This window comes from Simochromis diagramma, unplaced genomic scaffold, assembly GCF_900408965.1.
Source record: "Simochromis diagramma unplaced genomic scaffold, fSimDia1.1 OVJJ01000676.1, whole genome shotgun sequence".
NCBI classification, from domain to species: domain Eukaryota; kingdom Metazoa; phylum Chordata; class Actinopteri; order Cichliformes; family Cichlidae; genus Simochromis; species Simochromis diagramma.
The window spans coordinates 1218902-1243945 of NW_024387466.1; the positions used below are offsets into that span (position 1 = coordinate 1218902).

Genomic DNA, 25044 nt, shown 5'->3' on the forward strand with positions numbered 1-25044 from the left:
TGGCCGCATTTGTAGGCCGATTACTTTACAGCAATGCGACGAAGGCTGTCCAAATTCAAGGACTCCTCCAAATGCGTCCTCCTTTTCCCCAGATTTGAAGGATGGGTCTGGTGTAAAACCTTTGTGGCCCAACCTATCCCAGAATTCATAGCGTGGCTCAGCCAATTCCCGTTTCCAACAATGGTGGCAGCTACTCAGTTTTAATATTACACTTATTTCTCTTTCTGGGTCACAAAATAAACTTTTAACATATTTCCAGGCGAGAATGTAGCTGTGTAAATTTCAAATATCTGCTCGGTTTATCAAGATATCAGATATTTGCAAAAGTGCACCGACGTACTCCGACGTTTTCGGAGATGTCTGTTAGTCACCAGCTCGATAGCTAGCCGGGAGCTCGAGGGTCACCAGAGCCGCCGAGAACGGCAAACTCCCGGCACATCATTTTCAGATCACCGCGGTTTTTCGCTACTCAGGTTAAACGTAACATATAAATCACTTAGATAACCTAAAAATTTTATTATTTGGCTTTTTTTTTTAGTGTTTTATTTGTTCGTGAGTAAATCAGTTTGGCTGAGATTAAAGTTATTAGATTAGATTAGATAAAATAAAACTTTATTAATCCCCCGGGTGGGTTCCTCCTTTGTTTTCACACAGCTGAATAAACGTCAAACAGAAAACTGATTAAACAGAAATGTGAGATGGTCGAGAATTTACACCAGATTACATCTGATTAATCGACTAATCGCAAAAATGATCGCTGACTAGTCGACTATTAAAATAATCGTTTGTGGCAGTCCTAGATTGCAGTCTATACAGATAATATAAAACCATGGAAATGCATTATCAATAAAAATAACAACACTAATAACAGCAGTAATGTTTAAGAATTTCAAGTTATGCTTTTAATCCAAAACATACCACACGTACATCTACAGACACAAAGACAAAACATTATTTTCGAACAGTATTTGCACGGAGCTGCTTTGCTCTGTTCTGCGATGCATACAACGCCACATTTTCAGCACCAGATAAGGCACATCACATTCTACACAACAGATTAGCCGTGATGGTGGATGCCGTGTCCAACAGATTCACTAAGACTTCCATTTGCCAATGGAACTATCAACCCTTTTCCAGTGACACAGCCTTGGCCCCATTCGAACCTTTCAGTCGCAAGTGTGTCAGCCATGCAAAATGGAGAACAGATGTGGTATATGGGCAGAGTAATATAGTCTTACACTGCCTCCACTGCACCTGATGATATGGAGCCAATAGGGGCATTTGTCAAATGCAATCAGGTGTGATGGAGGGGAGAGATAGGGGGAGGACAGAGAAAGAAGGAGGGAGTGGGGGACTGAACAGCTTGAGCCCTGTCAAAGTCTCTTCAGAGCATCAGCTGTGGGGACACTAAGACCAAAAAACAAAGCTACCCCTGAAAAGAGTGAGCTCTGCTCCGAAAGGAGAGTGTCGCTTACAAGAAACCCTAATCACACCGGAGAGAAAATCAAAATCTACTCACAGCACTCTTTATTTCCATGAGGATATTTAAATTTGGATCATTTACAGAGCATGCTACACTCAAAAAACACAAAATTTCCAAAATGCCATAAGGTCATATCTTAATAAAAGGGAAGAGACACACGCTGTTCATTTCTCTGTGAACTGTGGCGCTATCTCGTTTCTGCTGCTCGTTTCTGAGCCTATAAAAAGGTCCACAAGGTCAGAATAAAGGCCAGTCTAGTCCCTCGAGCAGGGCACTTGAATGGAAAGTCTGAATCTGATTTACGCTTTGGCCACATGTGCAAGCTGCCAATGCCTGGGCAACCAGCCAGACAAGAGAGGGAAAGTAGAGGAGTGTGTCAGTGATGATGAAGGTAGGAATAAATGCAGATACTGACACAGTATTACAAATACAAACTAGCAGTAAAAAAAAGGCAAAATGAGAATGAGAACACAGGGCATTTGAAGATATTAATAATGAACATGATTGTTAGCAATCAGATCTAAATCAACTACTTTGTGTGAGAGCTTTTGTCTGACATGGGTAACCAAATCAGCCTTAACTCGCTGGAAGACGTGAACCACGTCTGTGACGTGTCACAATCTGAAACTCCATTTATACTGACAACTTCATCTCCTTTATGTAAATGGACGATTGCATCTTTTTTGTATCTGTTTTATCCTCAAACCAGATGGCAATGTGGCAATTTAGTTAAATGATTTCCAATTAAAAGAGAAACGCTATTGCAATACAAATGTCTTTTCTCCACATTTAACCAATATACAGACATAATTCTGATGTATGTGCCACATTGCTAATTCAAATCTGTTGCGACATGAGACGACTTCCATGCTGTGTAAATGCCATTCACTTTCCGAAGCGCATCATGTGCTTATCGACATTCTTTTTAGAGAAATGATTGCCAAAAAGAAGAAAGAAAATTGCCAAAGATGGAAGAAAAAAGTCACAAAGATAACAAAGGTGCTAATTATCATAGAGACAAAAAATAAACCCAAAGAAACTGGATGTTCATTTTGCAAACATTGCTTAAATTATATAAGACACATGTTAAGTAAGATGTTGGTCTCTATCGCTAAATTCCCCTTCGTGACCACTGTAGAAAGGTCATTTATTTTTGTAACTCACCCACATAAACCGTATTAGGGTTTAAACTTACACATCATGAGGGTGTGACTTCATCTTACTAGAACTCTAAAATGTTTCTGTGTTGTTGGTCTGGGTTATTTCAAAAGGGAGTTATCTGATAATAATATAGCTTGCTGTGAAGTTCAAGAAGTACATCATTCAGATTGGCTTAGAGAAATATTTGGTAAATGGCCTGTATTTGTATAGCGCTTTACTTAGTCCCTATGGACCCCAAAGCGCTATACACTACATTCAGTCATGCACCCATTCACACACTGGTGATGGCAAGCTACATTGTAGCCACAGGTGCCCTAGGACACACTGACAGAGGCAAGACTGCCGGACACTGGCGCCACCGGGCCCTCTGACCACCACCAGTAGGCAACGGGTGGAGTGTCTTGCCCAAGGACACAACGACCGAGACTGTCGGAGCCGTGGCTCGAACCGGCAACCTTCTGATTACAAGACGAACTGCCAACTCTTTGAGCCACGATCGCCCTGCTGATTTATATTGCTAAGTATAAATCAGCAGTGATCTACATCTGATTGATACCCGCATATAGTCTGTGGATGCACACTGCTAACCAAGCTTGTGCTAGCTTAATTCCAGTTTTCAATAGATAACTTCTCAACATCAGAGTGGATACATCTATCTGTTATATGCAGTCTATGCATACCAGTGAGTCTCACAGCAAAAATGTCCGTATACACACACACACACACATACACACACACACACACACACACACACACACACACACACACACGTATAAGACAAAACAGATCAGACAATAACATAAAGAAGCGATGTGGTTTTGGTGATAGCACAGTGATTCAGTGTTTATTGGAACCACCATAGCACAACAGAAAATACACTGTAATCAAAGAATTTACTGACGAGACCTGAAAGGAACAAACTACAAACTACACATACATTGAGTGAACAAAGGCTGTGAAAAAAAGAAGCATGATTCTCCCCAAAGAATAAAGGAGTATCTGTCATTATTTGTTAGCAACAAGCCTGACTCCCACAGGTTTAAAGCTTTTATGTGGAAATTAATATGTTTGTGGACCAACATAGCAATTCCACATTGGTAAATAAATGGGATAAAAGCACATCCAGTCCAATGCATATCAAGACTAACACAGTCACTTTGCAAACCAGATGGCTAACTTTTATTTCAAGAAATAAATTAACTCAAAAGTTGTGTCTTTTCTAATGAGCTTGCTTTGTGCTTTTTCATGTGCAATTTCATTTTCCTATTAAGATGTACAATAGTTTGAGCATGTCACTTCTACCCACATATCAGCTCTGCTTTAAACAGTCTAAAGCAAGCACGGCACAAGCTGATGGCAAAATGTCAATTGCTTCCCGAGTCTGATTTGTCTAGAAACAACACACTTAATTTGAATGAATTAAAATATCAAAATACTTGAAGTGTGTGCCAACTTGAAGGGGACACCTTCTGTTTTCCTGGTTTGCTCTGCTCAGAAAGTCAAAAACAAACCAATCAACATGAAGGACACTGAAAGCCTGATGTATATTTCTCGGTAACTTGTACAGTTTGAAATATGGCAAAATTGTATATCACTATGTGACAACCAAACATCGGTGCTGGAGAATTTTATTTAGAAACAGCTATAATGTCAGAGCAGCTCTAGTTTTTTGATAGCCCAAGGCTATTTTTGTCAATGAAAGCAAAAATTTTTTATACACAATTATCCTCCTATTCAATGCAGTGAGTTGGCAGCTGGATGACTTGCTGGCAGATGATTTAATGCAATCAACTCGACACTTGAGCACAATAACGCCTGTCCTTTTAGTCTTCCCCTCATATCACATTCACATGAAGTTCTAATCAAATCAAATAAAAGCTGTTTCACATGTAATTCTGCCTCTTCTACCCACCCACTCATACTATGACAGAGTTTGCATGCTAAGAGTTCCTTTTAAATTAAACTTTTTTTATTTTTTATTTCTTTAGGAAATGTTGTCCTCTCTGGTACCACTAAATATTTAAAAAAGGAACTAAAAAGAGGTCTGCACACAAACCCATAAAAATGTTAAGTGACACTAATTTGGTCAAACCAATTCACTGAATTTAATGAAATACAATTTCTGCTGGGACAATATTCACACCAGTTGGTCTGTGTGTCAGTGGGAAGGAGCATTAACATATTCCCGTGTATCATGAACACATCCAACACAGTTTGCTTCGCCCAAAATTCTGGAGGGAGAGGGGGGGGAAAAGAAGCTGTGATTTAACTGAACAGAATCACATATGCAAAGCAGTTAGCGATTCCAGCGGAAATGGGGCTGTATATTCAGTCGTGTTGTGACACACGCCTTTTTCTGTCTACATAATTTTATTTTAGCGGGTAACTCATCTTTAAAAAGGGATGACTGCTCCTTGGTGGCTTTTACAATGTGTGTTCAGCTGGAAGAGACTGATGCTGGGCTGGCAGTAGGCTTATCAAAAACAAGTTGAGGCAACCCTCCAGGAGGCAAGACGGAGAGAAGGATAAAATCTATGCTTCTGCTCAACTAACCATCAAACCTAATTACCTGTGGACAGGACTTATGGGCCACATGTTGGGTTCAAAGTTTCCTGATCTGGAAGTGACTTGGAAGAGGCTTTAGTGTGTGTGTTGTGTGTGTTGTGTGTGTGTGTGTGGGGGGGGGGGGGAGCGAGGGTGGTCAATGTGTCCGTGACCAAAAGATTAAGCTGAAAGACAAGACTCGGTGCCAGATCTTGGCTCTATGCCATTAGTTCAATCAAGCAGACTTATTTAGCTTTTAGACAATTCGACCAGAACCCTGAGATACCACTTCAGAAAATAAGCTAAAGATTATTCATAGCATGGCAGCTAAGATAGGGATCTGTCACTCTCGAGCATCGTATACACGTCCGCTTGCTCAATACATTATTCATTTCTAAGGGGGTAAGCACACTGTTTAGGAAACACACAGACACAAACACAAAAAGGTGTAGAAATAACAGTAAATCAAACATAGAGGTCAGCAGAGCCAAGGAAAATGGATGAAAGCATAATGACTGCCATGTAGACACATAGACCTGGACACTTGTGTGGTGCTACCAGCATTTATGAAAAGGCTGCCTTAGAAATCCGCCTAAAAATAAAACAAAACTACAACATGCGTCACTGTTAGTCCAACCTTACCGTGACCCCATAACCCAAACTAAGTGCTTTTTAACAACTAGAAAAATGTCTCAAGTAATTACTGATCACCTAAATGCACCACAGAGAATCACTGACAAGTGCTACTGACAATATATTACATTTACCTTTGCACTCATCTTTACAAGTTCTGCATGATTTTATATTCTGCCAGCCTCTTGTATGTCATCTATACTTTTTTTAAATGGAAAATGCAAAACAAGAAAGATGCTTTTAACCGTTTGTGACATGATATACCTTATCTTAATCTCCATCATTATCTGTGTCTTTCCTCATCTCTCAGTATCACAGAAATACATACAGTGGTTATTTACACAAAACTGGCTTAACAGCTCCACCATCTACCACTGATTAAAACTGATCTGCTGGTACAAGGTGTGACAGAAAGAAAAATCCACTGCTCTGTAAATTTCTTATTTTCATGTGCATCTCTCTTGTGGGGGATTCAGAGTCGAAAGAAATATAGGACCAGGATTCTCGTTATTTCATGGTGATTTTCTTTTCTGGCTAGCGGTGTTTACCATTCATACTGTAGGTGAGACCCTTGGTAAAGATGCAAAAGACTAAAAGTTAGCTCCAGTTTAGGGTCTTTGACGTTTCAGATGAGGACTTTTATCCACATTCTGAAGACCACTGATCCCAATTTTGACACCACTGGACAGAGTCAGGCTAGCTGTTTCCCCCCTGTTTATAGTCTTCCTGCTAATCTAATCTAAGCTTGTGGCTGGAGCCTTATATTGAATGGAGAGACATCAATTTTCTTATCTAGCTCCCCACTAGAAAGCAGATGAGTGTGTTTCCCAAAATGCTGAATGATTTCTTCAAGGAGATTTTAGTTCACCTTAAAAGCAGCAGACAAGTGACTGTCAAATCTTTGTTTAATCACTTTCCCCAAGCACCAGGTAGATCCATGAAAGCGATGGTGGACGTTGCTGACTTTCACAGTTGCCTCAAGAAAGAATGAGCTTTTGTTAATGTCAGAGGGGGATATATACTGACTTCAATCATCACAAAAAGGCTTTAGAAATAAACAGCAAGCTAGCTATTACTTTACCTGTACGTTGCCCATTCAAGACATGCTGATGGCTGTTTAAACAGCTGATAATTAGAGCAGGAAAGAAAACTCCAGCCTAAAGTACTGCTATCCAGTGTGGCAGGCAAATCTTGATATTTGTTATTTTAAAAGTGTGTTCTGCCTGATTCAAACACTAAGAAATTGCAAACTGTATCAAATTCTTCTGCTTGCTTAGAAATTTCATATCTAAAATCCATTTCATGCAGGTTTTACAGCAGTAGCTCAATTTCAATTCTAAAAGGACATTGCATGTATTACTGACACGAATTATGTGACCCTATAATCTGATACAGACTAAAACATAAAGTAAAATAAATTAAATGTTTAAATTTATGACATTTAATCATAGGCATCAACGTTTTAGCCACTGTTAATCTCTCTAGCTTTTTCTAGCCATTCGTTAGCTCTAACTATTCAAACATATACTTGGACAAGTTGACTTGCTGTAACTCAAAACAACAATGTCAGGCACATAATCAGGGGTCCATTTATATCTGAGTGAATTTCTTTGCAATGCTTGAATGTGTGTGCGTCTTTTTTAGTGTAACATGTAGTAGATGAGTCATTTCACATCAAGTGTGCTGCTGCTATGAACAAATTAAATGTTCTTAAAATGCATCACACACAATTTACAGATTTTTCAGTAGTTACAGTTTAACTTACAATGAGTTTATGCATATAGATCAATTCTAAAGGGGACCTGTTATGCTCTTTCCGAGCCCTGTATTTTTTTCTTTAACTCTACTAGTGCCTCTTTGCCTTTGACTGTGTAGAATAATAATTGTCTGAAGCTGAATTTTTATGAGATTTTTTTCCCCGCTTAATATGAGCATCCACCATTATAGGAGTACATTTAACAGTAAAGTACAGTATATATCTTTTGAAATAGTTTGTGTCCCTGAATTGTCTATCCTCCCCTGTTTCTTACTGAAATTCTTCTGAATAGGTCCCCTTGTTGGTCCTCTAGTCACATGACTTGCTTTAAGTTGTATATTTATTTGGGGGGGAAACATCTGTATGTCACTCTTTCATCACCTTTTTTTCAATGTTTCACAATGATTCACAGATAGGTTAGAGCAGGGGTGCAAAACATAAGGCCCAGGGGCCAGGATTGTGCCGCCAAAGACTCCAATCTAGCCCACTGGATGGCTTTGTAAAATGTAATGGATAGGATAAATTATGAATGTCTAACTGTATTTTTATAAGGGTTACAGCTTTTCACTACTCATAAAGACCTCCCCCATTGCCATTCATACTCCTGTCTTCCGTCTCTCACTCCAACCGGTCACAGCAGATGGCCCCGCCCCTCCCTGAGCCTGGTTCTGCCGGAGGTTTCTTCCTGTTAAAAGGGAGTTTTTCCTTCCCGCTGTTGCCAAAGTGCTTGCTCATAGGGAGTCATATGATTGTTGGGTTTTTCTCTGTATGTATTATTGTAGGGTCTACCTTACAATATAAGTGCCTTGAGGCGACTGTTGTTGTGATTTGGTGCTGTATAAATAAAACTGAATTGAAAATACACTAAAACATGAACAATGAAATGAGAAAGAAGTCCCATTTTTCACCTTCCACTTTGCATTTCTGTCACGTCTGGCACTGAGCTAACAGAAATCTTTCTATCATTTTATTTTTATTTCTTACAATTGAAACCGAATGAGTCTGGCAGACCTCTTTTATTAACTACACTGGCATTTCTTTATTATGTAAACCAAAAAAGAACAAAACTGAAATTTATTGTTGAAATTGCACTTGTTTTTCTTATATTAAAATGTATAAGAGTTTAAATGTGTAGTTAAAATGATTTACTCTGACAGAAAAGGTAATTTCACTGGTTCAGCTCACTCAAGGGCCGTATGTGACCACGTAAAATTTCGAGTTTGACATTTCTGTGTTAGAGCATAACATGTCCAGCTTGTTAGCTTTACAGTATAAACTCACACATTTTGAAATTTTGTTTATATGCCTGATACACATGTTCAAAATCCTTCTTCAACAGGAATGATGGTTATTAACAGATTAACAGTCTGACAACTAATGAATGCCTTGCCACACTGATTTGCTTATTCACCGTAGTGTGTTAAAAACATTGGTAAACTAGCACAGAACTGTGAGATATATTCACATATCTCAGAGGATAAGTCTTAGTGCCTTTTGTGATACACTGACCACTTGTGTAGAAACATGAGGCAATAATGGTTATGCTAACAACATGTTAACACTGTCACTTTTTAACAAAACATATTCACTACAGAAAATGAACAAACTCTCAAAAATATATGAGAACAAAGAATACAACAGAATCAGAGAAGAGCTGCATAAGAGAAAGCATGTTAGAAAGAAAATGACAACTTCTGCAATTAGATCTTTTGCTGAAACTACAGTTTTCATTGCAATTACCCTCTTTTGTTTGGCCTACTTACTCTGCTTCAACTAAATATTTTTCCAATCAGTCTTGTCACTACCAATGTAGCTTCAAAATGAAACCTAACAAGCAATTTCTAATAACTTTATTTAATGGTTCACATTTCTCCTTAAGTCTACATAATCTAACACTTTTAGAAGAACTGAGGATACTCAGACACACATACACATGCAGGAATGAGCTGTAAGTGTTTTAGCTAAGTGAAACCTTTGAGACTTACTTAGCCCTTCACATCAAACCACAGCACATTGTGTACATTTTCATGTAAGAACATTTATCTGGTGATTTCAAGAAGGCAGTGTGTAGGAGGCACTCATAACATGAGCTGGAGCTGCCTGTGGACCTGGTCACACACAGCAGTAGGTGGCTAAAGAAGGAAAAGCAAAGGGCCACTTGAAGTCAACACTTATACTGATTTCACATACTATATGAAAGACATATATACTGTCAGTGTTGTGGAAAGGAAGTTATAGCCAACTCTCACCGCAATGCAGTATTCTTTCCACACTTTTGTCTCGTCTTAATTTTCAAAGTATATCACAGAAATATTATTCAACATGATTTTGAAGCTTTTGTTCTTTTACTACTGTTTGGCTACTGATGGCTGTTTTATTCTGTTTGTCATATACTTGTAAAATGTGACTGGCTGTTTAGGCAGTGGCTGATTTGGGATAAATCCATGCAGAGGACAGCACAAATGATCTGTACAGCTCTGAGTATCACTTTATATGTTGGTAAGAAATGTGCATTGTCATCATTTGAGCTGTACTATGTCAACAGCTTGTTTCGCAGGTGTTGCTGAGTCATGCTCTATAAAAAATGTCAGACGAGGGCGAATCTTTTTTTAAAGGGATTTAAACCCTGTCTATCCATCTACCTATATATCTATAGAACACACACATAGCATATACCGAAGCATATTTCATAGGCATCTGGGAAATAAAGCTCATTTTGAGTCTCAGAAGTGCTCTCCCACATAAGATTCCCTGAGGACTAGACCACAGTTTGCAAAGCCGAGGTGTCCACCTCCACACCAGTCTGATGGTGAGACCGCTGCAAATTACTCATGACACTTCCTCTGATGACATTTTTAAAACCGCTTCCTCTGGTGAATGGCATCTCTGCCCCCTTCCAACCATCTATCCACCACCACCATCAACACTCCACCCCAACACACACATTAATTCCCCGGTCTACTCGTGTCACAAGAGAGATTGCTGCCTCCTGCCTTCACCTGATTGACCCCCTTTGAGCAGGTGCTGGATCTGATCCAATCACAGTCAATCTTTTTTTAAACATTTCATTCTTTAAGCAGAACAGGGGCTCAAAATTCCATCATTCAATGACCCGATCAGTCGCCGATAACACAATCAAGCCAATCCCGGCTTATCCCCGGGGAAGCCATTTCAGGAGGGACAGCTGGGAGATGAGGCTACAGACCTACAGAAAGGTGTCAATCTCCCTTGATCCACAGCTCTTTTTCGTGAGCCGCCTATACTGCACAGCATCTAGTTGTTAAAGACCACTTGATATTGTGCTATTACTTAGTGCTCTAAATTCTATTTAATCCTCTGTTAAAGGTCTGCAGCAATCTGCAGTAAAGACATATGCATTAACACATGCACACGTTCACTCTCTTACACAAAGACATACACTCAAGAAACGCTCTCAGACCTGCAATAGATCTCAATTTTTTTACGGCCATTTAAAAGCTACTCTATTGAAAATGTTGCTGGGCCACTGGGCAAATAAAGGTCGAGGGGGATATGAAATAGTTTGTCTTACGGGCCCCTTCCCCCCGTGTGTCCCTGCAGTACCGCGGCCATATCCACATTCATAGCCAATTCATTTATATTGCACTGCCCTTCTCATTGCTAGTCTCAGTCACTAACTACAAGTGACTGCAATGAGATTGAAGCTTCTGGCTAAATCTCCATTGCAAGGCACAAGCTCCATCATTGCTGCTCTGATCACTCCTTATAATCACTGGAACCAGACTATATCCTCGGCTGATTGGGGGAGTCACTGCAGAGAGGAAACAATCACAGAATGTCAGCAGATGATGGACACCGAGACGATGGAGTAGTGGTGGTCACTGTGAGCTACCATGTAAATGGCATGCAAATGTGCACCTGCACCAGCCGAGGAAGTGGAATGAAGAACTGTGGCCTTTTGATTAGGTTCCTTTCCCTCGCATGAAGTGTACTTTTCTGCAATGATCATCCATGTCTGCCATTTCAGCCAATGAACATGTTGAACATGTGAACAAGCCCAAAGTGCAATTAATGTGTATGCTAACGGTTTCTATTTTAAGCTCAGTGGATGGGTTGTTGAAAGAGCCTAAGTGCCATCGTAGGTTAAATTTAATCTAAAATCAAACAGATAAGACAGGAGTGATGAGATCAATTATTATTTGTGATTTGCAATCTCTGAGCACTGATTGAAATGGGCTCTGCGAGAACGGCATGCCACAGTACTCTATATTCTATAATGATCATTGTCATCAGGGCTGCTTTTTTTCTCTGAATACCTGAAAACCTTGAATGTCTTTAAGGACCCTGGGCAGGTATGCAAAATTAATTCATACGGTCTTTACAGGCGGTCACAGAGTTATTTTTTTGCCATTTACAAAATCTAAGGGCACGCAAAATGCCAGCCGTGGTATTAGATTACCAGAGCCACAGAACAAATTTCATGCACCAACCAAGGAATCTTTTTCCGATGCCTGAATTTTAATTCTGCCTCTCATCTGCTTCCTTTCAGTGAAAGTATAAGAGAAGTATGCAGCTAGTTCCCTAGCCAAGGGTGAAACAGCACATAGCGGCTCTCGGCTGGGAGAAGGCGCTCTGACAGTGATCTTTCCATCAGTTCACTCATCCTTCCAGTGTCCTCCAACACAAGCCATCACTCTAGCAGTCACATCTCTCATCTGCCATTTGTTTCTTCTTTTTTTTCCACTGTAAGACCACTGCTGTATTTTATAACTCAGTGATAAACTATGTGTCTACCTTTATTGCTCCTGAGCCCAGTGGCACTGAATTGGTTAAGCGCCTCCTTCTCTTGCTGCCACTGAGCTCCACCTCCAGGATCTGGCTCTAGACCAGTGGAGCAAGAGACCTAGGACCGCCTAAACATAAAGGGATGATTGTGGCAGCCCAGTGACATGGAAGCAAGTAGTTCTGATGAAACTGACCGTCAGCTTCAGGTCTGCAGGAACTGAGTCAGTGAGCTGTAGTTGTTTCAGCTCAGCCAAATAAAGGCACTATGAGACGCACTCAAAGCCGATTACAATAAACCAATGAGGAAGCATTAGCCAACACAGCTAACTAGGACTTTAACTGCAGGGAGAGCTCGTTTGAGGCCAGGGCAGGCTTCGGGTTGCACACCGCATGCAAATTTCTGAGGTGTCAACAAACGTACTCCCATCTTTAATCAAGTGCCTACGTCAGCGACATTTTGGTGACATCGGCGTACTATTAGAGTTTGGAAAATGATAATGACATACTTGCTTAAGTCCAAAACAAAATTTTGAAATATGAAAACTTTATTATTTCAGTTCTTTTGAATCTAGACAGCAACCCAACAGATATAGTTTAAAGGAAAACTTTACCAATTTATGCATGCAAATTTCTTTTAGTTAAGTACTTAACTAAATATATGGTGTCTGAGCATGCCACACGATGGGCTACTGCATGGTCACAACACATTTATTTATCTTGTCAATCTTGATGGCAGAAAACAGGCAAACCTGATCTGCTGGCTTCTTTGAGGGCTCACATTAAAGCTAGTGTAGAGACCGAGATGTTGCTCATGCGGTCTAAATCGCAGTGGAGAACGTTAGCTTGACAGGTGGTGCAGTACAGTGATTAGGACTAAGGCTTTAATGAATTTCCAATCATCAAATTAACTTCTTGCAGTAATCTTATTAATGATAGATCAATCTACACAGCATTCGGTGGGAAATAGCTCAAACCTTGGTCGCTGTGACACCACTGTGCAGGGCAGAAACAAAAGCAGTCTGCAGGGGGTTGTTGTTGTTGTGCAAACTACAGACAAAAGCAAAGGCAGCTTTGACGAGTTAAATGAATTAAGAATGCTTACAAGTGACTGTACATATTGCAAACCTAGCAATATGAGATTTAAAAAATGGGGAAAATGTCAACAAGAAAGGTCTAAATATGAGGGGAAATGACCCAAAGTGCTATATGTAAAGGCTAACAGTCTTTTCTTAAAGTCTGCACAGTAGCACATAGTGCACAAACAGCACAATGATTAATTTGACTTTATTGCAAGACAGAAATAGCAGCAGCAGCCTCCAGTTAAGAGTCCTTGAATATAAAGGGAGGCCAGGCAGTACTGATAAGATTGTCTCATCTGGCTTGCAGGGCTAAAGTGCAGTGTGCAGCCTGGGAAAAAAGAAAAAAAATGGAAGGTAGGATGTGGCTACTATTAGGCAGGTAATGGGATCCATCTGAGATGCATTAGAATCAGTCAAACACAACCACACTTCAGTTCCATTCAAATGACTGTCACAATCACTTCAAATGCACACCTCCAGCATGTACTGTAGGTGACAAAAAAGTGTCTCTGGCTGTGGAGCAGCTCCTCTGAAGTTGTGCCAGGCTCAGGCACTTTCCTAATAGTGACGGCTGGGAGAGTGGCAGTGAGACTGATGTGCATGAGAGCTGTCAGCCTCTGCCCATAACAAATGCCACATCTCCACCGTGACAGAATGGAGACAGAAGGGAGGGACTGAGGTGGGAGGGAGAGGAGGTGTGGAGGTTACAGACAAAACCTGTGACCCAATTGTGGCCACACCAGCTGTTTCTCCTTCACTGCCTCCCAACCACCGCCTTCTCTGCAGACCACATCCTGCTAATTGGCGACATAGCACACACATACACTCGCGCGCATATATATATATATATATATATATATAGACAGAGGAGTTGCTAAATAATATCAGTGAAATGGCCTGTTCCCAGTGAGAAAGAACATTCGCTGGTGCCTTAAGCTGAAGTTCTCTGATGATTGATAAGTGTTTCAAAACAGACTTCCCAGAAATATAAATGACTAGCTGCCCTGCCACCATGCTGGCTAATGTCCCCCTTGACATGCACATAGGCTGACAGACAGAAAGACGGACTGATGGCTGACTGACAGACTGACACACATACTGCCACCAAGATTCTATGAAGGGGAAACTGAATTAATTGGTTTTTCCTTCTGTGGATAAGTCTTCAGAGTGGTGTGTATGTGGCGATAATGGTAGGTTGCACTGACAGGCAGGTTATTTAATAAATCCTGGGATGTGTAAGGCTGAAAGAAAGGACACACACAAAACAGAGAGAACCACTTCCTTTTTTTTTCCTCTGTATCTTGTCTGCCATAGCCCCAAGTATCAACCTCTGATGTTCTTTTTTTTTTGTGCCGAAGACACTCAAACGCGCTCGTACGCACACATATGTACGTGCACACATATACGCACACGCAGCCCTAATCACGCACCCACATAAATACACTTAATCGCTGACACACTCACGCATGGCAAGAGCAGTACTGCTAACACATCCAAGCATGCACAAGTAGGCTATAAAAGCACACACAGAAACATGCACAAGATCTCGCTCAATCAGTCTGATTTGTTTGTTTCCTCCTAAGCATTTGAGGATTCCTCAAGGAGGGAAAAAACTTTGTATAATCAAGTCAATTATGTCATTCAATCAAGTCGAAAATCATTTCGAGCCCTTTCTCACATCCATTGATTGCAAAGTCGTGCTGAATATTTGCTTGCTGCGTTCTATTGTGCAAATAAGCCATCTTTATTTGGAATGGCAGGCCAGGCCACGGTGAGGTCTTCGATGCCACTTCCAACTGAAAAAAAGGGAGCAAAACAAAGTCCTTCACCTTGCTCACTGTCAGTCAAGAAACTAACAGTGGGCTTCATAGGGGAGAGCTGGTTGCATATTGTCTCTGAACAAGAAAAAAAAATGCAGTTTCTATTAATTTCTAAGGGCTCTTTTGTCTCCGTCAGTACCGCGGTACATTATGTGCCCATGAAAAATCCATCCTCACTAAAATTGTTTAAACTCAAGGTCAAGTGCTGATGTTACAGGGACTGTATCAGCTGAAGGTGACCTTGACTGATGTGGATTATGACATGAGGGAAATGGATCTCTGCTCAGTGTGGGGAAATTATCTGTGAAATGCTGCCACTGTATCAAAGACTGTTTGTGTGTGTGTGTGTGTGTGTGTGTGCACATCTTTTAGAGTCAGCGTGTGAGAGCGCTATATATACGTCCTTGTATAGATGGGTGTGCATATATGCCTCACTCATGGGTGGGGGGGGATTTGTGTGTGAGAACAGCACGAAGCAGCAGCATAAAGAAACAGACAGCTAAATACAAGGCTGTGCCAATGCCGTCACAATAGCCCGTTGAAACTTTATTTCCAATCCTGAGTTGTATTGGATTCTTATGTTATGCTATCACAGATAAAAAGAAAACATTATTTGTTTTTGTTCGGAGGTTTTTTTTCCTCTTTGTAGGGTGGTTTGGTCATGGCAGCTGGTTGTCACTGCTTGTTTGCTCTGTAAGTAAAATACATGTTGCTGACTAGCCATGGTGCACTGCGTGAAGCTACTATATCTTCAGATGTTTGCCTGTCGAAACACATATTCATTTGTTCAGCTGTAAAGATAAAGGGAAAAACCTGCCCTGCTGATTCCTCTTAAGGCTCAAAGTTTGAGATAGCTATAAAGACTGAGATGCTGGTCAAGAGGTCAAAGTTACACCGGAGTTAATCCAACATTTAATGGGAATTGAGAAGCGTTAAAGTGCGGGCTATTGTGACAACACCACGCGCGGTGATAAGAAAAAAACAAGTCTTACCTTCCCAAACTGTTCAAAATACTGCTTCACATCTTCCACTACTGTATTGGCTGACAAGCCACCCACAAATATTTTCTTTGTTCTTGTGACCATCTGGAAGGAAAAAGGGCGACAGGAGATGATTAGTGACAAAGCTTCAAATGCTTTGTGCAACACCTTTAATGAGACTTCATACACAGTAAGTTAGCAGCACCTGGGTTGGAGGATGTAACAGGGCAAAGACAGTGTGATGCTAAACAGGAATACATGCATTCACACAACGATTTAAAAAAGTAGCACCAGTAAGATCACAAACACTTGAGCTCTTAGAAGGAAAAACAAAAATATTTTAGTCATGCGCCTTTTCTGCACAATAGCTTTTTGGACGGACGCGCAAATCAAATCAGATTGTGAGAGAATTTAAAATTTCATCCATTTCATCCTTAAAAGTTTGTTTATCTTACCAAAAAAATAATAATAATAATTTATGGACTTTCCAAAAAAAAAAAAGAAAAACAATTAATGAGAGCTAGGAGATGGAATCAGAGTGCATTAAAGCCTCATTTAGCTTCAAACAGCGAGAATATTAAGGATTATTACCCACAGTATCAAAAAGGGCACAAACATCTGCTGCCGACTACATGCTAAATTTAGGAAGACAATTTAAGAGGGAAACGCGGCAACAATTCAACATCAGCATGAGTGTAAAATCTTTTTTTTTTTTTTTTTTTCACGCACACAAGGCTGCACCAATTAAAAATTAGCTGGTAAACTAAATGAAGTGATATTTATGTAGCAATATTTCTCAACACACCAAGTGTTTTCATAAACTCACAACCCCTTAACATCTAACAAATTAAACCGTATTAAAGGGTCTGTGTTATTTGTATTTTTTCTTTTAAGTGCAGGATATGATGTTATTATGATTAATGCTTTGGCCTCATCTGACTCTGCAATGAGAGGCTGCCTCTAACACTGTAGGGAGAAGGACTTTCACCTCAGACTGTTTCAGTGGTGATCACATTGCAGCTTATTATCTGATCCAGTCCTCGCTAGTAGCTCTACCTTTTAATGGTACAAAGAGAATGCTAAACGTATTTTTATTATGATCATGAAAATTCGCAATTATGCTGGTTATGGCATTAGTGAGGTCAATTAATCATCAACTTTGGAAACATCACTTGTTAATCTATCTATTGCCAAATGTGGTAGCACAGTGTTGATCGAGCTCTATGGCCCACTGCTGAGAGTAATGCAATATTTATCAATGCACGGTATTATCACCCATGTCTGTGGTGACTTTCCCGGAAGAAAAAAAGGGAAAAAAAGAAGCTGTATTTAGTTGCTGCTAATGTGATCAGAACGTTTCCTTCTGCTGCAGCTTCACATTAAAAGCATCTACAGTAAGTGGCGAAACACAAATGGCCTTTTTTATGAAGTAGTCACCGCAAATGTAGTGTCTATCAGTGAGTGTTGCACTAAAGGCTATCATTCATCAAATATGCATCGACAAAACAAGACAGTGGTCATTTTCAGCATCTTCCCGCAGTTTGAAATATGGCAGGCGCTAATGGAACAAAGAAGGAGCAGCCACAGTGAGCTGCAGGCACCAGGCTGCACATCCTCAACTACTGACAGAGATAAGCCACGTTCCCTTTCGCTGTGCCCTACTATGTCCACAGTTATGCTATGTAAGACATAGTTTATGGGAAAAAATACATGTGTTGCTTGACTTGAAATTACAAGGGTTTTGTATGATGCCTCCTACTTTCTGAAACCAGTATAATTAAACCATGTTGGTCAGGAGTCACATCTAATTATACTCACTGGCCACTTTATTAGGTATAACCGCTAATTGCTCATTAATGCAACTATTTGATCAGCTAATCACATGGCAGCAGCTCAGTGAATTTAGCCATGTAGACAAGATCATTATGACCTGTTTACTTCAAACTGAGCATCAGAATGGGCAAGAAAGGTGATTTAAATGTCTTTGAATGTGGCATGGTTGTTGGTGACAGATGGGAAACAACCAGACTTTATAGAGAATGGGTAAAAAAAAAAAAAAAAAAAACAGAGACTAGCTAGTGATCAGTAGTTCAGAAAAGAATTGCCAGACTGCTTCAAGCTAATAGGAAGGCAACAGTAACTCAAGTAACCCTTAGTTACAACCGAGGTATGCAGAAGAGCATCTCTGATCACACAGCCTGTGAAATGGGCTACAGCAACAGAAGACCACACTGGGTGCCACTCCTGTCAGCTAATAAAAGGAAACGGAGGCTACAGTTCACATGGTTCCCCAACAGTGCACAGCAGAAAACTGGAAGAAATGTTGTCTGATCTGATGAGTCTCGATTTCTGCTGTGATGCTAAGACGGCAGGATCACAATTTGGCTAACAACTAAACAAGATGAAAACATCCCAACTTGTATCAAAGGTTCAGGCTACTGGTGGTATAAAGGTGTGGGGGATATTTACTTGGCACATTTTGGGCCCCTTAGTGTAAACTGATCATGGTTTAAACCCCAAACCTGCTGCTTATCATGTCCATTCTTGTAAGACTTGGCTTAGTTTGCTCATATTCAGCTGATTTTCATCTCAAACTGGTTACCTGAACCTGACAGTGAGTTCACTGTACTCAAATGGCTTTCACAGTCACCCGAGCTCAATCTAATAGAGCACCTTCAGGATATAATAGAACAGGAGATTTGCGTCATAGATGTGGAGCTGACAAATCTGTATTGCGTGACGCTATCATATACACAAACTAACCATGCCTTTACAATGTGTGGAGTGAGTTTGGGCTTCTAGTGAGGGGCAAAAGTCCCCAACAGAACACAAGACAAAAATAGAGAGTCATTCAGAAATAGAATTTGCCAATAATACAATTGTAAATCAATTATCTTGTTAGGAATCCAAAGTCTGAGCTAAAAATATTTATAAACTGCCCTACATTACCTATGTGAAGAGGAAGAATGACGAGCTAGTGGAATGAAAGTCTGACCTAATTTTGGAACAAATAGGGACACATTGAGAAGAAAAGTTGAGCCCTTGACCCCAGAGTGAAAGGATCCAGTGGCTCTGGTTTGGAGGAAAGGATCACTGCAATTAAATACAAACTATCCATCCATCCTCTTTTCTGTCCCAAGGCAATAAAGAGTTTTTCTGTTTTGACATGTATGATGATGTTGGAAATCCTGCCGTGAAACTGCAGTACCTTCTTCTGCTTCTTCACCCAAACAACAGTCAGTGTTTTTCCTTATTCTTGAACATAGGGCATAGATTTTTGAACAGGTGCTGTCAACCACCACGATCAAAACCCAAAATGAAGGAATATGTTTTGGAAAAACTGTGCTCAAGCCCTCCGGTAGAGCTCCAGAGATTGGAGAATCAATACCAAAGCACACTGAAGCTGTTCTCTTTGTATATGCTGGCCCAACACCTTACTAAGACATGGTAGGCTTTTACTTTAACTTATGATGCATCTTATAAGGTCAGCTTGTTTTTCTTGTACCACTTTGGCCTGTGCAAACAGAGAAAGAACAAGATTACTGTACTTTGAAGAAGACCACATTAACCCAAACAAAATATTTACTGTCTCTGTAAAGTACTAAACCCATTCTACAGATTGAAAACGCGCTGATACGATGTGGTATATAATGATTTTTGATGCACCGCTCTGTAATCTAACTGGCAAAACAAACAAATTTAAAAAAAAAAAAAAGAGGCAGAAAACGCAGTGGAGAAAGTCACGGCTCTGATCTCTCTCGGCTCGCCTAAATCAAACAAAAATAAATGATGGGGGCTGGATAAACATACTCTGGAGATGCCCGGCAAACAATCAAGAAAGCTGAAAGAGTCTACCTTGATCAAAATGCTGACCAAAACACTTTCCATCTATGAAAGAGGCTTAACACTGAGAAAAAAAGAAGCGACATTCAGCTAGAGCTGAAGAACCATCTGTCAAGTGCTTTCCAGGTGCACACAGTCTCACAGGCACATAGCCTGCACATATGCACACAGCCTCCCACACATGGGTCCTCTCCTACAGTTAGTTTCTTTTTCATGAATTTTGCGCAAGTGATTTTTAAAAAAAAAATTGTTTTATCATACAACTCAATTAATCCAACTACAAAACAAAAAAAGGGAAAAGAAATGAAGTCATTTCCCAGTTTTAACTCTAATTTAAAGGTGAAGAAGGGAAAAGAGCTCAGCGCACAGCATCTTCTTTAGGCCTGGGGATGCCGCCAAGATGAACAAATAACCAGAAAAAAAGTAACCACGAGAGGCCGGGGCTGACACTGCACGCTCAACCAGTAAAAATGTAATCAGCGATGTTTTATTACACTGACAAGAGCAACGAGTCTCACTCAGCGCTTCATCAACTTCATGAGAATGTGCAATGGGCCACAGGTTTAAATATGCAAACACAGCTTGTGTAGTAATTAGTGATGGCACACAGGTGTCTAAATACTCTTGACCATCAATATTGCTGCAGATATCAGCCTGAACAATTCATAGAAAAACTAACAAATCAGTAAATCCAGTGTTTGACATGCTATAAAGCAAAATCTGAGTTCATCTGTGTGAGTTAAATCATCGTAAGTCAAGCTTTCCAAGATGGTATCTCTGTTAGTCCTTAGGTTAAATTGCTATTAGAAAGTTCGTGTGGTAAAGAGGTAGTACCAGCCAAATTATGCATGCTAACATGCAGTGTCACCTAATGTCAACGTGGCAATGATAATCTCAAAGCACACCTGAGGATGAGAGAGTACAGCTTAGACTGAAGAAAGCCGAGTCAAGTCTAGCATTACAAAGCCGAGCCTGACAAGCTGAGTCTGAGATGTCACCAGATCAGAGTAAAGGTAAAGATGCCGCTCTTTTCTGGTGGGTTTTCCCTCGTGGTGATGAGAATATAAGACTAACAGAGTTGTTTTCTTTCCCTGCTTTCATTTAATACTTCTATTTGCTGCTCTGTAAAAACCTTTACAGGCTCTCAGTGAAGCTTGATGATGTTTCTTATTCACTGCTTTGCAGCCCTTGACTACTGGCGGCCATGCAAAGTATCAACTGACTAAATTAGGGTTATTCACTGGCCAAAACCCAGCAGCTGCATCATCTTCTGAACCCCTCCTCCTCCCAACATCATGCCTCGGGCCTCAGGGGTTATCAGCCTTGGACGCTGCCGCAGGCAACCCCCAGCCAGACAGCTGCTGATAAACTGGCTGTGCAAGCATTTATCAACATCACTCACTTTTATCATTGCCAATCTAGGTATAAAAAAATAAAAAATAAAAATAAACAAGCCAATGTTCATGTCTGCTTGCCTCTCCACATCAGCTGTTTGTCCTGCTTTCCTTCTGGGCCACCCATTCCCCTGCTCATATTTCAGCCTCACTCCATCAGGCAGCAACTGGTCAAGTTTTCAGCCCTGTCTTCATACTCTGACATGTGTGCCCAATAGCTGATAGGATTGCTTGAGCCCTGGCACAACACAATTACTTTCTTTATTTCTCTCTCCATGGTGACAACAGGCATTAAGCCTCATAGCGCCAGAGCGGCAAAGTGAGTGAACTTATTGGAATCAACTGCGTTAGCTTATTTGTCTTTAAACATACACAGATCTCAATGTAAGATGAAATTATATTGATTTCTTTTCCTTATCACACCAACTATCATATTAATTATACATTTGAAATGTAGGAAAGACATAAGTGACATAAGTGAACACAGCAGGGACAGAGCTGTACATCATAGTACTTTTAATGTTTGCAACCATTTTCAACGACATACAAAGGGTTACAAGTGATCTCAATGTGTTTAGATAAAAGGTCTATAAATGGAGACGACTGTGTACTGTGGCTACTCTCCTGAGATGTGCGCCTCCAGCTAAAATCCCTCCAAAAGCACACCACAGAATCCCAGTGTAACATCCCTTAGCGCGTGAAGGGCACCTAGAAGCTCCATAATGCTACTGAAATGAAGAGCATGCAGCACTACGTGAAAAGGACACTACACACCAATATGAAGACCGCATCTAAACAGTGAACTTCCACAACAATACAATACAGAGCTACTGGGCTGTCTCTTTGCATACACCTTGCTTGCCATCATTTTAGGGGGAAATTAATTAGATTGATGAATGTATCTTACATTTAGGTTATCATATCAGGTTTGCTGAAAGAAGGACGAAAACTATCCTTCATCATGTTTGCACTAATAAGTGCACCCATGAGCTGCAATCGCAAATAAAACCGTGTTCGATGTCGTCAGACATATCATTACTGTACATTTCCTTAAAATATTGTCACATAATTGAGGCTATATCTGCTTTCCCTACTAGCCTCATATATTTTGTATGTGCATATGTGTAATTTTGATGAATGAATCAGTTACCAGCATGTGTTATCTGACAATAGAGCTTAATAGATCCGCTACACGCCAATGTATTAGTATCAGCATTCATAACAGCCAATAAATGAAAAATAATGAAGAGATGGGAGAAACACCCTTCAACAATTTTCCACATCATTTGTCCACCAGAGGGCACTCTACAGCTTCCTTGTTGGCAAAAAGTGCTTGGAATCTAAACAGCAAACAGATGATTTGAGCAGTCGGACCATAATCCACGACTCATTGTGACAAGACCATGAGTTTATTTTTAAACTGCATTGTCATATTATCTGAATAAGGACTCAATAATAACTGAATATAATAAATGTTGGAGAAATGTGTTTGTGTTTTGTGTCGATATATCCGATATGCCAGATTTTTACATACCGAAATATCATTATTTTATTGGTCTTAAAAAGATACTATATCTGATTGAATATAGTTTACTGGTATTTATTAGTAAAAACAAATAATTGCAATGAAACCAAGATGAATAAATTGAAAAATTCAAGTGTGAGTAAGTCACCAATTTAATTTGTACTTCTTGTTTCATTCCACAGTCCTTCTACAGTCTGCATTGTCTACTGACATTTAGAAGTTTCTGCTGGATTCTCTCTAAATCTACCTCCTCACTCTTCAGAAATACAGACAGATGAAGTGAAAATGCCATTAACTGAGTTGATGACAACACATTATGTTACCTTAAGTGCAACAAAGCCTTCACACCAAGTATTACACTGAACATTTTGAGGGTTAGAGCAAGAGAAGAGGGAATTGTTGTCGCCTGAGCTTTTGGGACATTGCCGTGTTTTGCAGTTAAGACAAGAATTAACGTAAACATACAAAAAAAAAAGTGTTGACATTGTTGATGTGAAATTGCCTAACTGATGAGTCTTTGCTTCTTCCATGCTTTTATAGCTGTTCCACTAGCAACTGGAGCACCAACGCTGACATGTGGCATAGTAAACAAGGAACAACACAGAATTGGGATTGTTGCAATCACAGTTCACAGTTGGGGTTTAACAGCACGTCTATTCATCTTGCACTGTTCAGTACAAGATGTCTGGTTTGCTAAAATATGTCCTCGGGTCAGTCTACCCTGCAATCCCGAAGTGTCAGAAGCCTTAGCAACATGCAGCATTTGAGCTCTTTAATTAGCCCAATTCTAATTTTAAAAGTAAAAGACTCATCTCTTCTTTTGTTTGTTTGTTTTCTTCTTCTGTACTGACACATAGTAAACCATAACTCCAAAGTCAACGCTCGCAACGAACAGTAAATTTTGTATCTCATCACGCTGATCGTGCTGTTGAGAAGTTTTCCTGCCATACTTGAGATACAAGGAGCAAACGTTGTTAACGATTGTCTTGTTTTAGGATTTATCTTTTTAAAACACAAAATGCATTTCTCGTTTCATAACAATTTACATAACTGCTGTTATTTTTCTAAAATATGTAGCAGGAGCATTAACATCGAGTCGATTGGATGAAATGACTTTGAAATTGCATCTAATTTGACACAGATCGTTTTACATGTTAACGAAGGAATTTTCTTAACTAAATCACAAACTATGCAATAACAGTCACGAAGAAACTGAAAATTCCCTGCGCTGCATTTAAAGCCATATTAGTTCTGATCATTCCGGTCTGCCTGCAGTATTTTAAAAAGTCTTTTTCAACAACATTCAGTTCAAGCTGACACTTTTAAAAAATGGACCACACTTCAACCCAGTTTTCCTTTAACCCAATTTTTCAAACATTCAGTTATTTTCGCACATCCCTAAGAGACAGTAAGGAGAGTTATCAGCGTGAATCAGAAAGTTCGTGTGTGCCTCTGCTTCGATGTGTTTCTAATTTCTTGAGTGTGCGAGGCTGTGCATGCGAAGGGCTACAACAATTACTGCCCTAGTGCATTTATCATGGTAATAGAAGGCGTGCCACAGATGAGAGGGAGACCAAAGGAAAAAAAAAAGTAAAAAGCTTCTGGTCTGGTGCACTCTTATCAACACCTGTTAGCAGTTTTAAACAAAGACAGACGGAACCAAATGACTAACCATATACCTCTAAGAACAGCACGACCTTTTCTGTGAGGTCATCAAGAAAAAAAATGGCAGAAGCTATCTCACTGTGCCTGTCACTTTAGTAATGAGGACTAGCCCTGGACTATTTTAATATTTTTATAAGTTAGAAAGAGACTGGTTTTCATTTTGTAACTGTTGGGGGGGGGGCACATAATGGAATCTTGATTTTAATAAAAAGCACAACTCAAATTGACAATATCAATCTTTTTTCAGAACTTTGCATTTAGATTGGCCCTCCAGTTAATCATATTTTTTTGGATATCAAACGGAGCATTTAAAATAGCAATCCTTCAACTGTAAATCACTGGAACACAACGTTTCATTGTCCAGGGTACTTCAATACATAAAAAAAGACTGTCATTG

At 40.0% G+C, this 25044-nt stretch overlaps 1 protein-coding gene across 1 annotated transcript in view; it reads right to left on the reverse strand.

Moving 5' to 3' along the window:
• The window catches only part of msi2b (musashi RNA-binding protein 2b), a 266419-nt gene that overhangs the window by 168263 nt on the left and 73112 nt on the right, over positions 1 to 25044 (reverse strand). The window contains 1 exon segment of the mRNA XM_040014591.1: positions 16233 to 16325. Coding sequence (XP_039870525.1) covers positions 16233 to 16325 — 93 coding nt within the window.